The sequence below is a fragment of the Phascolarctos cinereus genome, unplaced genomic scaffold (assembly GCF_003287225.1).
Source record: "Phascolarctos cinereus isolate Bilbo 61053 unplaced genomic scaffold, phaCin_HiC Scaffold_3;HRSCAF=262, whole genome shotgun sequence".
In the NCBI taxonomy this organism is placed as follows: domain Eukaryota; kingdom Metazoa; phylum Chordata; class Mammalia; order Diprotodontia; family Phascolarctidae; genus Phascolarctos; species Phascolarctos cinereus.
In genome coordinates, this window is record NW_027555736.1 from 67052979 (window position 1) to 67066553 (window position 13575).

The 13575-nt window shown below is 35.9% G+C and overlaps 1 protein-coding gene across 1 annotated transcript in view; it reads left to right on the top strand.

Annotated features, from left to right (window-relative positions):
• MYO9A (myosin IXA) overlaps positions 1-13575 on the top strand; it is a 320315-nt gene that overhangs the window by 222419 nt on the left and 84321 nt on the right. Inside the window, 5 exon segments of the mRNA XM_020996823.2 lie at positions 92-131; positions 3456-3578; positions 9627-9707; positions 11267-11377; positions 12924-13046. Coding sequence (XP_020852482.1) covers positions 92-131; positions 3456-3578; positions 9627-9707; positions 11267-11377; positions 12924-13046 — 478 coding nt within the window.

Below are 13575 nucleotides of genomic sequence, written 5' to 3' on the forward strand. Positions count from 1 at the left end.
GCCATGGAGAAAATTTGTCTGCATCTTATGTAGAACCCTTCATATCTACTCCCAAAAATAATTTTTCTTATTTCTATTTTTCTGTCTTCAGGAGAAACAAGAACTTCAAACCTAAACCTGCTCTTCCAAAGGTAAGTAATATATAAACTTTGCTATTTCTTTTCAAATAGGTAATAGAACATTCTTTGCATATACAGAAATGAAAATACGTGTTATGAGTACTTAGTCCCTTTGGCAACCAGATCTAAGTGGTCAGCAAAAGCTATTCCTTACTGACCACAAACCTTCCAGTTCCATTTCTGTTGTTTCTATGTCATAGCTGCTTCCTACAGTATTTAATTTACCAGATTTATATAGATACTGTACTTTCTAACTTCACTCTCATTTCCTATTTAAATGTCTCTTAAACATATCGTCACATCTCCAGGAAACATTTTCTTCTTAGACTTTATTAAATGTAGTTTTTCCTTGTCCAGGAATCATCATTCCTAATACAGGTTGCCAGTTTCTCTGCAACTTATAGTTTTAAGGAGTTGCCTAGAGCACCAGTAAGCTAAGTGGCTTGTTCTAGTTCACACTGGCTTCTGTAAACAAAAGCTGCCTTCCTACAGTTTTCCATCCATTTCTCCTGGTTCCTCCCTCTAGGTTCAAGCAAAACAAGTTTTATCTCCTTTCCATTTGTTAGCCTTCCAGTACTGAAAGATAGCCTTCATATCTGCCCTGAGGCTTCTTCATTCAAAACAATTCTTGAAAAGCATGGTTTCTACTCCCATTTCCATCAAAGTTGCCCTTCTTTAAATGGTTTTCCAAAATTGTAGATCTCAGAACTGAGCACAGTATTAGAGATATGGTTTGATCAGGGCAAAGTATAGCATGATTGTCACAGCCCATGTTCTGAACATCCTGCCTCTCTTAATTCAGCCTTACTTTGTATTACCTTTTGTCATTGCCTTGTTATCCTATTGGCTTTTTTGACAGTCATTTTCTCTTCTCCATCTCAGTCTTTTTCTTTCTCCTCTACCTTGCAGAAAAAGTTGACTCCTTTAAGTGAACCTGATGTCATAGATGTAGTCTGATTAGGACAGTAGAACTATCATTTCTCTACTTGTGGTCACTGTCTCTTCTCTTAATATGCCAAATAGCATATTAACTTTGTTGGCTGCCATATCACACTGAACTTATTTATAAAGTTGATTTCTAAAATCTAAGTGTAAATCATTTTTCCTCATTAAATTTTATCTTCTTAGATTCATCAATAATTCTGTCCTGTCAAGATCTTTTTGATTCTCCCAGATTTGATAAATGTCACCATACCTTCATCCAATCAAAATGTTAACTAAAACTAAAATGTTAAACGACACACATCCAAAGACATATTCATTAGATATTCCATTAGATATTGCCCTTTAAGTTTCATTAAGCACTCTCATTCTTTTTTTTTTATTATTAATTTTTAACTCTTAAACTCTTGGTTTCTAGTTAAATTTGTGTCCAAGTTGTGTTTTTATCTAAGGTAATTCTTACAGTTGTTTTGGAGTCATTCTCTTCTGTATTTGTGTCTTGGGAGTCCCTGTCACCATAATAGCATTTTATTGTGGCATTCTTTTTTCATTTGATTATTCTTCCAGCCTTTTCCCTGACTTCAGACTTGCTATTAGGGTTAGGCCCTGCCACACATCTGAAAGGAAGATCTGGGCTGGTGCCCAGAAAGCTGCTGTTTTCTTGGTATACTGAGCGTTGTATTCTATCCTCAAGGGCAAGCTGAGAACTTGTAAGTTTTCAGTGCTCCCAAAGTAGTTTGATGTAGGGCAGTCTGACTTTACCCTCCCCACCTGCTCCACAAGCACAGTGCCTAGTAGATGGTAAGTGAATAATAAATGCTTATTGTTTAATTGATTGATAGAAGATGGGGACAGTGCTAGAGGAGTTAAAATATCATAGGTGAACATAAGAGAATCTTACCTTTAAAAATAACTTTTCAATTTGTAAACAAGATCTTTAATATCACTTTCCTTTTATTAAACACAAAAGTAAACAGAGTTGAGATACTCTATCATTTCTCTGTCTTATTAAGCTTTTCTTTGTGATTTTTTCTTTCATGGAATATTGCCATTCATTCACCATTCATTTGTGTGCAGTACTCTCGAGTGGAAAGAACACTGGGTTTAGAGTCAGAGAATCAGAATTTTAGCTCTAGCTCTGCCACTTTATGTCTTTTTGACTTGAGCAAGTCACTCTCCACTCTGAGCCTGTTTTCTCACTTGTAAAATGAATGGGTATAAATCCATAATCCAGTGATTATTGTGACTTAATAAAGGGGAAATTAGACTCCATTGCTTTTTAATTCATTATTCTGTTGATGATATGTCAGTGTGATAATTATAGCCAGTTTCACTCTAAAAGTAAATTTATTTGATGTATCTATAACTAGCAAGGTTCTGTTTGATCTTATTAGGGCTATTGGTTATTTTTTGTGATCACAATTAGCCTCATTGGTTTAGACATATAATTTAAGTACGCTTCTGTGGTTGTCTTCTTTCCTTTACAGAATCATAAAATATTTCTTAATCAATATTATTTGATTGACCCTTCTCATTTACCACAGTGAACCAAAATTGACAACAGATAACTCCAAGGTAGAGATGAACCTCTTATCCCTCTTTCATTTCTGAGATTTTGTGAGTTATGCTGTTAGGGATTTCTGAATTAGCTAGCACAATTAGAAGAAATTTTATAAATGGCCACAGAGTTTTTACCTTAGGAACCATTTCTTATATTTGCCAAGTTTTCAGTGTTTTGTTTTTGTTTTTTTAGCGAAAGTGTAGCTTAGTTTTAGATTCACAAGACCTTTAACTTCTTTCAACTAAAATTCTTTGTTCCAGTGAAAATAATAGCACTTGGGGCAACTAGGTAGCGCATTGGATAGAGCTCCGGCCTTGGAGTCAGGAGGACCTAAGTTCAAATCCAGCCTTAGACACATGACACTTACTAGCTGTGTGACTCTGGACAAGCCACTTAACCCCAATTGCCTTAACAAAAAAAAAAAGGCCAAAAAAAGTTCTTAAAAAAAAAAGAAAGAAAATAATTGCACTTTACTAATATTGCATAAAGGGTAAAGTTTCAAAGTACTGTCTTATATTCCTTCATTATTTTGTGTTATGTTGGTTTTGTCTCCCAAAATAAATCCTAATTTCTAAAGAATAGAGATCATTTCTTTATATTTCATGCCTCATTATTGCTTCACTATCTTGGGAATATAGTGAATTATGCAAAAATTCTTCTTTAATTGAATTGACTTATCATTGCAGAAAGGATAATTCATACTCCAAAATAGAGAAAAACTGGCTTTAAAGATACAGAATATTTATGTTAATAATTTGATAATGGTCTTTCTTTCCTTCCTTCCTTCCGTCCGTCCATCTGTCCTTCTCTCTCTTCCTTTTTTCCTTTCCCAGCACTTGCTAGAAGTAAAGTCTTTAAAGCACCTGACCAACCTGACCCTTCAGGATCGCATCACTAAGTCTCTCCTTCATCTGCACAAGAAGAAGAAGCCCCCTAGCATAAGTGCCCAGTTTCAGGTAATGTCCATGTTGTTTTTATTCCAAATTAGAAGCTCAAGTTTGACCTTGATCTGGAAAGTCACAGAAATGCCCTTCATGTTTCTAGAACGTGGACCTAGAACTCAAACTCAGTATTATAGAGGACTTTCTTTCCATGCTTTTTTCCTACATTTTTTCTTTTCAAGGTCCCTCAACGGTAAGTTGACTCCTCAGTATCTCTTGGCCTTTTTACACTGATAAGAGGTACCATGTATTTAGAACATTATCTTTTAGAGATCTAATAACAATGGTTTTTGTTCATTAAAAGTATAATTGTTCTTGGGTCTTGTCTTGTAAGTATCTAGTCATAAGAAATCATTTAAGGACTCAGAACGATTAAAGTGAAGCTAGATGCCTATGCCTGGAAGTAGGAAGACCTTGTGAGAAAAGCTTTCCTTACGTGAGCTAAAGATAGGAGAAAATTCAGGTTTTCATTTCGTGGAAAACTTATAAAAATAATGTCTTAAAATGGTGTTTAGTTCTCATATCAAAGGTGGCATGTTTGATAATAGGATGCAATGGAACACTTGCAAGGTATTTGAATAGCTTTAAAAGGGGAGTTTGCCCAGCAAGAAGACACAAAAAGGAAACAGTGGCACTGAGCATCTCTGGTTGTGGCCCCTCCTCATCTCTGTATAGAAATGCTTCTGGTCATCAGGGCAGGATATGGGGAAGGGCACACTAACTCCCCAACTGCCCTTTGTCTTTAGGTGACTAGGAAGTTGCATTGGGGAAGCCCATACCACCTTGGTCCCAAGGACAACTTTGTCTCCCTTTAGGAAAAGCTGGTCCCTGATGAAGGAGGGGAAGGAGGAAAGACTTAGGCCCACTCAGTGTTTTTGCAGGGGGAAAGAAGATATATTCTTCTTCAAGGAAGAAGGGAAACATTCATAAATGTCAGTCCTGTTGTGCCATATATTCTATTATACCAGTCTACTCTTTCATATGTGTGACATCTGCATTTGGGCTCAGAAGAAACTTTTCCTTTTTATGGTTTGCATGTAGTTTTCTGCATGATACTTATTTTTGATGTTTCAGACTGTTATATTCCAGGTTTCACTGCTATATAGCCACACCATTAGAATGCTGAGCTTAAAAAGAGGGACCTTTGTTTCCATAGGAGGCTTGGGGTCTTTATGGAGTTTTGCAGTTTCCCAGAGGCAGTACAGCCCACTGCCCTCCTCCTATTCAGTTTCAGTCTTAACTCATTGCCCATGAAAGCAAATAAAGCCTCCAGCACTGAGTGTGGACCTCCTCTGTTGAACTGATGGGAGGACATGGATAAAAGCTACACAGGGTGGGCAGGCACAGATGGACTGTGAACTGCAATTTTGGAGGGAATTCACACATCGATGAGATCACAGATCCATTTGAAGACTTACGTGTCTTGCTTTTGATTCAGTGCCTCGTAATCTTTTAGTCGTTTAAAAGCAAGAAGCCAAAGGAGAAAAGGGTTTATGCCATTTAGTTCTAAAATTTTTGTCAGTATACATACATAGGACTTCCACTGTTTCTGGGCGTATTGTCCAACTATGATATTTATTGTAAGAGGAAAAAAATTCTCAAAGGACTTATAGTTATGTAAAAATAATTATCTCTAACAGCTAAACTGTGTTTGGCACATAAAACTTATAGAAGTATTTGCCAGAGAAGCAGCTCTAACTAGCTCACTATTTAAAAAAAAAAAAACTTAAGAGTAGGAGTCTGAATTGAAAAGTTTACACCAGCATGAAATCACCAGTTTTCTAGTTGTAGGCATTAATAATATGATTTCCTGTATCTCACATTCTACATTAGGGATTCTTAAGAAAACTTCTGTTATCTATTTGCATTAAATAAACCATTTTTGCTTCGCTCATCTAGATTTTTTCAGCATTAAGAAGGAAACATCTTAATGGCCAAAATGTTTTCTAATAATTGCATATAACCAAAAAACCTAGTTCATATTTTATTTTAATCGAAGTACAAGCTTGCCATTGAAAATTCTACATTGATGTGCTAAACTAATCCTAAATGCTGAAGATTGAATGGAAAGAGGAAATATACTAATTTTCAGTTTATTTTATTTTAAGGCCTGAATTCTTTCCCTCCCACCCCTATTGAGAAAGCAAGAAAAACAAAACCCATTACAAATATGTATGATCAAATAAAAGAAATTCCCTCATTAGCCATGTCTAAGGAATAAATATGCTTCAGTATGCATTCTTGAACCCATTGCCTATCTATCTAGCTGTCAAGACCAGGTTTTCATCTTCTAATTCTTCATTAATTGTGAATTCACCTTTTTTATTTTTGATGCTGGTAATTTGGTTTTCTTTTTTTAATCAAGTTAGCTAATGGCTTATCTATTTTATTAAGCTCATAGTTTTTTTCAAGAGGTGGCTTGCAGATCCTTTCATTTTCTACTTTGCCCTCTTGTTCTAAGCTATCTGGAGAGTTTTCCTTTATAATTTCTTGAAATATGATGTAGGCCCTGTTTTTATTCATGGCTTTCAGGTGCACCAGTGATTCTTAAATTCTGTCTCCTTGATCTGTTTTCAAGGTCAGCTGTTTTTCCTGCGAGATACTTTACATTTGTTTCTATTTTTTCTGTCTTTTGACTTCGTTTTATTTTTTCTTGATGTCTCATGGAGCCATTAGCTTCCATTTGGCCAATTCTGATTTTTAAGGAGTTATTTTCTTTAGTGAGGTTTTGTACTTCTTTTATACCAAGCTATTAATTCTTTTAGAAGTTTTTTTCAATATTGTGTCATTTCTTTCCCCATTTTTTTCTGTACTGCTTTTACTTAGTTTTTAAACTTTTTTTTTGCTTTTTAAAAAATCTCCTTCAGCTCATTAAAAAAAATTTAACAATTTATTTTTTCCAATTACATGTAAAGACAATTTTTAACATTCATTTTTTATAAAATTTTGAGTTCCAAATTTTCTCCTTCCCTCCCCCTCTGTTACCATTTTGTTTTTGCTCTTTCTTTCGGCCTGCTTCTTGATTTTGGACTCTTTATTATTGCTGGGCTCTGCGCACTTCTTGGAGAAACGTGTGGCTTGAGCCCTGCTGCTTTCACAGCTCCAGCTGAGGGCCTGCAAGTTTTTGGTCCTTCCAAAGTAGTGTGATCCGGGGAGGGATCTGGTCGCTGCCTTCCTGGACTGAGCTATGAAGTTCCTGATGAACATTTGCATCTGTTGGCTTGTATGTAGTTGAGTTTCAGTAGACTGTTGCTGGGCTCTTCCACTGTTAGCCCACTAGGAGGTTTTGCAGGTTCAGAGCGACAGAACAACTGGCTGCCCTATTGTCTTAGTCTTCTGCACTGGTTTTTTCTCTGCAGGCTTACGTGCTGGGCTAAAGGTTAGAACTAAGTCTCCACTCTGTTCCTGTCTCAGAGTCAGAGAGCTTAATTTCTAGAATTTGTTTTATACTTGTTACTCAGCTAGGGGCCATTCCACTCCACCCTGGATCTGTAACCCGGAATTGGGTAGGAGGTGACAGAGCTGCCAGTTCTCACCTGTTTGTGGGTCCCCTAGGGTTTCTTTCTGTCCCAGCACTCTATCTTGGTTCCCTTTCCTGCCCTGGGCACTGTCATGCTCCAAGTGCTGCTGCTGTCCTGCCTAGCCCAGACTCCAGTGTCCTTACACCTCTCTGTCTTTCAGCTTAAGCTGTCCTGGGCTGGAAATGGTTTTTACGTTGTACTGGTCTCCAGACTCATGTAGACAGATAGATATAAAATCCTTTAAAAATAAATCAGACATTGAGAGAATCTCATTCATATCTCTAGCCAGGATTATTTGTTCTTATCTGTGAATAGCATACCCATATTAACACAGTATTCCTACAGATTTTAGCAACAAATTTCATGGGAAAATAATCCTATGCCATTTAGACTGACTTTGTTGGCTTCCATTTAATTGTGGCTTAGATGATATTCTTGCGTCTGCAGAAGTTTTAGCTAATGATTAAATAAATCCATTCTTTAGTTCTGTGGGTCAGAGCTTATCAGTGAATATAATTAGTAATTAGTTAAGTAACCATATTTTCTTATATTTACTGTCTTTTTCAGAATCCTTGTCTATATCTCTTCTCTTAGTATAGTAAAATTTTATTTCTAAAATGTTCATTATTAAATACATGAATACAGTCATGAAAACAGGAAAGCTAATATTACAATATTAATGATCTATCATTTTCATTCTGCATTTTTCTAAAATCCCTCTGTATACTTGTTAAATTTTTTTTCATGTTAACTGCAAATGCCACATCTCCTAAAGCCAAGATAAAGGACTTATTCCTAAATATCAACATTGTGATTACATTTTTTTCTTTATTTTGTGAAATGAGCCCAGAAGGGAAAAAAATGAACAATTCTGTCAATTGACTTATCAGAAACTAACTACAGGAAATGGGTCAGATTTTTCAATGTATTGATTGGTGTTTGGGTTTTTTTGGTTTGTTTTAGAAATTTTTTTCTTCCTTTTTCTCCTTTTAAAAAAAACTTTGTTATAAAGAATAACTCTTTGAGAGGGGGAAGGGATGAATAGGGAGAAATCTAGACAATTTAAGAACAAAAGATATCAAAAATCTAGTTTAAAAAATAAGTTAACTGCAGGCTGTCTTAAAATGTCTTATTTGTGGGGGCAGCTAGAGGGCACAGTGGATGGAGCACCAGCCCTGGAATCAGGAAGACCTGAGTTCAAATCTGGCCTCAGACACTTACTGGCTGTGTGACCCTGGGCAAGTCACTTAACCCCATTGCCTAGCCCAAAAAAAAGTCTTTTTTGTGACATGTGATACTAATATAAAGATCTCTATAAATATAACTTATGTTATGGATACAGAAGGTTATTTTGATGTTTCATCATTCTCACTGCAGACTTGGAAAATAATTTGAGTCTGTGAAGCACTTCAAATCATTTTTTTTTCAAAGACTATATGTTTTAAAAAAAGGAATCAAATTTTTCTTTAAGTTGAAGAACAAGGTTGCAGGAAGGATTGGCATATCAGTACAAAATACAGAAATTCTACTTGAACGCGAATGTTATGAGTTAATGGTATTCTGCATTTGTTATACTTGAAAGAAACTGAAAAACAGTGTCTCTGCTATTGGCATAATTACATCTCATTTCAATAAACATTTACTAAGCATATATACCAAAACATTTTGCTGGGCACTGGGGATACAGAGAAAAAAAATTGGAATACAGTAAATGCATGTGAATACAAGCTAATTCTGTACATGTGTATAATGCAGTATAAGTTTCTTGAGGGCAAGAATTGTGTTACCTTTTGCTTCGTATTCTCTGGCCACTCTGATAATGCCTGGTGTAGTTGGCACTTGATGAATACTTGTTGAAATGAATTGAAGTATAAGAGCAGGAACAGCTAAAGGGAAGGTATCAGGAGAGGCTTCCTCCAGGAGATGGGTGAGCCCAGCCTTAAGTGGAGCCAGTGTTCAAGGACACTAAGGCCAGAGGTGAGCAAAAGGAAGGCATTCCAGGCAAGAGGGGCAGGCCCAAAGTGCTTAAAGTTTCACAAAAATCCCATTATCTTTTTTCCCCCAGGTTAGTCAACAAAATCTCCTTCCCTGAAAAAAGCCATACTTCAAAGCTAATTTATTACTTTTCCCAGCATATGAGTACATAGAAAATAAAGGTTATCCTAGACCTGGATTATTATGAAAACATTCAGTATTTGAATATGACTATAACAAACTGTCATTATTGCTAAATTATGCATCATAGTCAAGTAAGCCATGAAACTAATTTTGCCATAAGTTGGCTAAAACGATTAGATTTAATTATTCCACAGTCGTACTAGTATGGAAAGATATCTGTTTAACATTGATAATTTTTTGAAATTCTTAGATATTGACTAGTTTCCTTTCTAAATACCCTTGAGGAAGCAAACCTGTTTCTGTGTTGCTCCCTAGTTTTAGTTATTTGCTCAGTATTATAATTTTAATATGTACTTTTGTGTGTATCATATACCATTTGCTAATCTGGACCAGAGTATACTGAAAGTCTTTTTTCACTCTGCAGGTATCTCTAAACAAATTGATGGAGACACTTGGTCAAGCAGAACCATATTTTGTCAAGTGCATTCGGTCTAATGCTGAAAAGGTAAAAATATCTTGCAAGTACTGCCACACAGGCCAGCACAATACATACCAAATTCCAAGATTTAATGTCATTATGAAAAGGGTCTGAGAAGAAAAAAAGCTTCCATTTCTGTAGGCAGTAAATGGTCTTAATGAACAATGTACCTGGCCTACATGCAGTTCTTTTAGCCTATATAAAATTTGACACACTTCACTGGTTAAAATGTTAACCAAAAAAATTATTTCTTCCACTAGGATAATGTTAGGTGCTGTAGTAAAGAAAATCTTCACCCTAGTGGTTGTGAGCCTCTTTTAAAAAAATATTTCAGTATAATTGGTTTCCTTTGTAGTTCTTTGTATTCATTTTATGCATTTAAAAGCATTCTGAGAAGGGACTTATAGGCCTCACCAGACTGCCCAAGGGGCCCAAGGCACAAATAAGGTTCAGAACCCCTGGAGTAGTAGGAGTGCCCTACTTGGAGGGAGGTAAGATTTGGGTCCAAGTCATTTATTTTTTAGTTATGTAACTATGGTCAAGTCACTTGTTTTCTCTGAGCTCTGTTTCTTCTTTCATGTGTATGTCTGCATGAACATGTATATCTACATACACACATACACACATACAAAACCTGCAGAATCTTGTAATAGTTGTAGTTAAATTTTCTTACATTTTAGATGTACAAAGTGTTTTACATGCTTTATATGAGTTGAGCCTCAAACAGCCCAGAGAAGTATGTAATACAGATATTCTGGTGACATTTTATAGATGAAGAAACTGGAAGTGACTTGTCCACAGTTGTATAGCTGTATACACGTTTAACTCCTTCTAGTAATAGTGGTCCAGCCATTTTTTTTCTTATTGCCTTGTGGTTGCCAGTAGCTTACATGGTATCTCTGGAATTATCCAATAATTATTAAAAATAGTAATAAAGAGCAGTGAGGGGGTCATAATCTCACAAGGCTCTCTTTGTCATGTCAAACAACATAGTTGCTAAGATAATAAAGGAGCAGCAAAATCTCCATGTTGAAGAGTTGTTGGTAGTTGTTATCTTTGAACTTGCCTAGTATGGGTGATAGACATCTAACTCAGTGAAATGCAGTGTGTGCCACTATTGTATAATTTATGTATTTTCTTAGAATATAAGAATTTTTATAGTCATTAATTCCATAGAGACAGTGTGGCATAGTAACTAGTGAACTGATCTCCAAATCAGGAAGAGCTGGGTTCAAGTTTTGATTCTGGGCCAGTCACTTAAATTCTCCCTGCCACAGGGAACTCTCTAAAATTATAAATTGCAGAGAAAATTCCAGCCTGTATTGAATTTCCTCATCTGCTAGTTCCTAATACCAATAAAATCATAGATCCTGTGAAATCATAGATACAGTTCTTATTAATTTTGTAACAATATCATAGGCAAAATATATTTATTATTAAATAGCTGTTTAAACTTGGCTCTGTACTAGCCACTATGCCAAAATTTTTTAAATTACCTTTTTAAGTACATTTAATAAGTCTGGGTTAAAGAGTTTGCTTTTCATATAAGCGTTTGCTTTTTTTTTCCCCCCACTTTGTGTTTTTAGCTTCCTTTAAGATTCAGTGACCCATTGGTACTTAGACAGCTGCGTTACACGGGGATGCTGGAAACAGTCCGAATTCGGCAATCGGGATACAGCTGCAAATATTCTTTCCAGGTTAGGCCAGTCAGAGGCTCATTTTGAGTTTAAAAAGTATGCTAATGTGTTTGCATATATACACACATGCTCATACACATGCAGTGTGTTCCCTTTTTCCTTCACATGTTTGTGTATATTGGTTATTCATATACTCCCATATTTCTGATGTACCTCATTGCTTATACATACTTGGGCTTTGTGTGTACTTACTCCTCCCTTCTCCCTTTTCTTTCTTTAATTCCCTGTTATTTGAAAATGGAAAAGGATAGAAAATGTTAACTTCTGCATGGTAGGAACATTCTATGCTCATATAAGTATCTTTACTATATTTACCTCATCAGTAATGCCTTCCAATTCCCAGTTGTTATAAATTGCTCCTAAGATTGGGAAATACTATGTCTCCTTAGTCAGAAAACTCTAATCTTCTATATACTTGGTACTCTGAGTGTTAATAGAACTCAGATTTGCCTACTGAAATGTAAAGTATCTCCTTTTTTGTATTCTTCCGAGTTTTATGCATGTGATTTTTCTTTAATTAACTCCCACACAACTGAAATCCAAAGCTTCTCATTTAGTACAGCTGGCTTCTGCTGGTGCCATTACTGAATAGGATCATATAGCTTTCTCCAAGCAGCTTTAGTGTAACTAGGCCCCTCTTAATCCTTCTAGGTCTCCAAACCTCATTCTTGGTCACTCACTAACACCTGCCACATTCACATATGTTTCTGTGAAAATTGATCATGGTAAAATTACTTTTTCATTGTGTTATAATAGATTCTTTAAAATAATTTTTTAGGAAAGCAGCATGATAGAATAGACTAAGACTTGGAAGACCTATGGTCTAATCTCAGTTCTTTGTAACCTTTAAGATTCACTTAACCTGGATAGAGCACTGGCCCTGGATTCAGGAAGACCTGAGTTCTAATCTGGCCTCAGACACTTGACACTTATTAGCTGTGCGGCCCTGGGCAAGTCACTTAACCCCATTGCCTTGCAAAAAAAAAAGAAAGGAAACTTTGAGGGCAGCTAGGTGGCACAGTGAGTAGAGCACCAACCCTAAAGTCAGGAGGACCTGACTTTATTTATTCACTTAACCTCTCTGCCTTGCTTTCTTTATCTTGAAAAGCAAAGAATGTGCTAGATGATTTCCAGGGTCTCTTCTTGCTCTAAGCTTATATGATTCTGTAATTAGAAAGTACTACAGTTAACTACCTCCATCATCTATCTTGCTAATCCTTAAGTTATTTTATCCCCAGGTACATGCCTCTAGACTGGCTTTTTATACTGTTTAAATTTAAAGGATAAATTGTAATCATAAAGAACTTTATTCCACCAAGCTTTCTGTGAACAATTTTCTTTCCCTCTCTACTACAACCCTCAGAAATTTGCCACTGACATAGCTCACATAAGGTATTTTTTGTGATAATCATTTCTTGTGATAATCATATGCACATTGCTGAGCATAGTGACTAGCATCTAGTAAGCACTGTAGAAATGTTAGTTGTCGTGTTTTTATTATCACTATTGTGATACTTTTACCATTGTTTCTTTTTCATTTTTAAAGGATTTTGTGGACCATTTCCATGTTCTTCTCCAGCGTGACACTATTCCTTCAAAATATAACATCCAAGATTTCTTCATGAAAATAAAGCTTAATCCTGATAATTATCAAGTCGGAAAAACCATGGTAAATTCAGTGTGTTTATAGTTGATGTCCACATAAAAATTGAGTTTATTTACATGTCTGAGAAAGTTTACCTAAGTCATGTGGCATGATGAGCTCTAAAAGTCAGAGGAGCCATGTTCAAATTCTACTTCTCATGCCTAGTACCTGTGTGACTTTAGGCAAGTGACCTAATCTCCTTGGACCTGTTTCCTCATTTATAAAATGAGGTGGTTGGACTATATGTCCTCTAGGTACCTTACAGCTCTCGATCTGTGATCAAATGCAATATACCATAAGAAAATTGGTAGGGCCAAATGCTATTAGTTGATAATTGTAACAATAAAAAGCCCTTAGCTCCAAGTCTTTTATTTCCAACAGTCTGTGGTTCATGATACACCAGATACTCTGCTATTATTACCTTGAACTTATCATGTCCAAAATAGGTAGTCTCTCCATTCGCTTTCCATTACTGTTCTCAAACTTCCTGTTGCTGTCTGTGATACCACCGTTCTTTCATTATCCCTAAATAGAATCTTGAAATTATACTTTG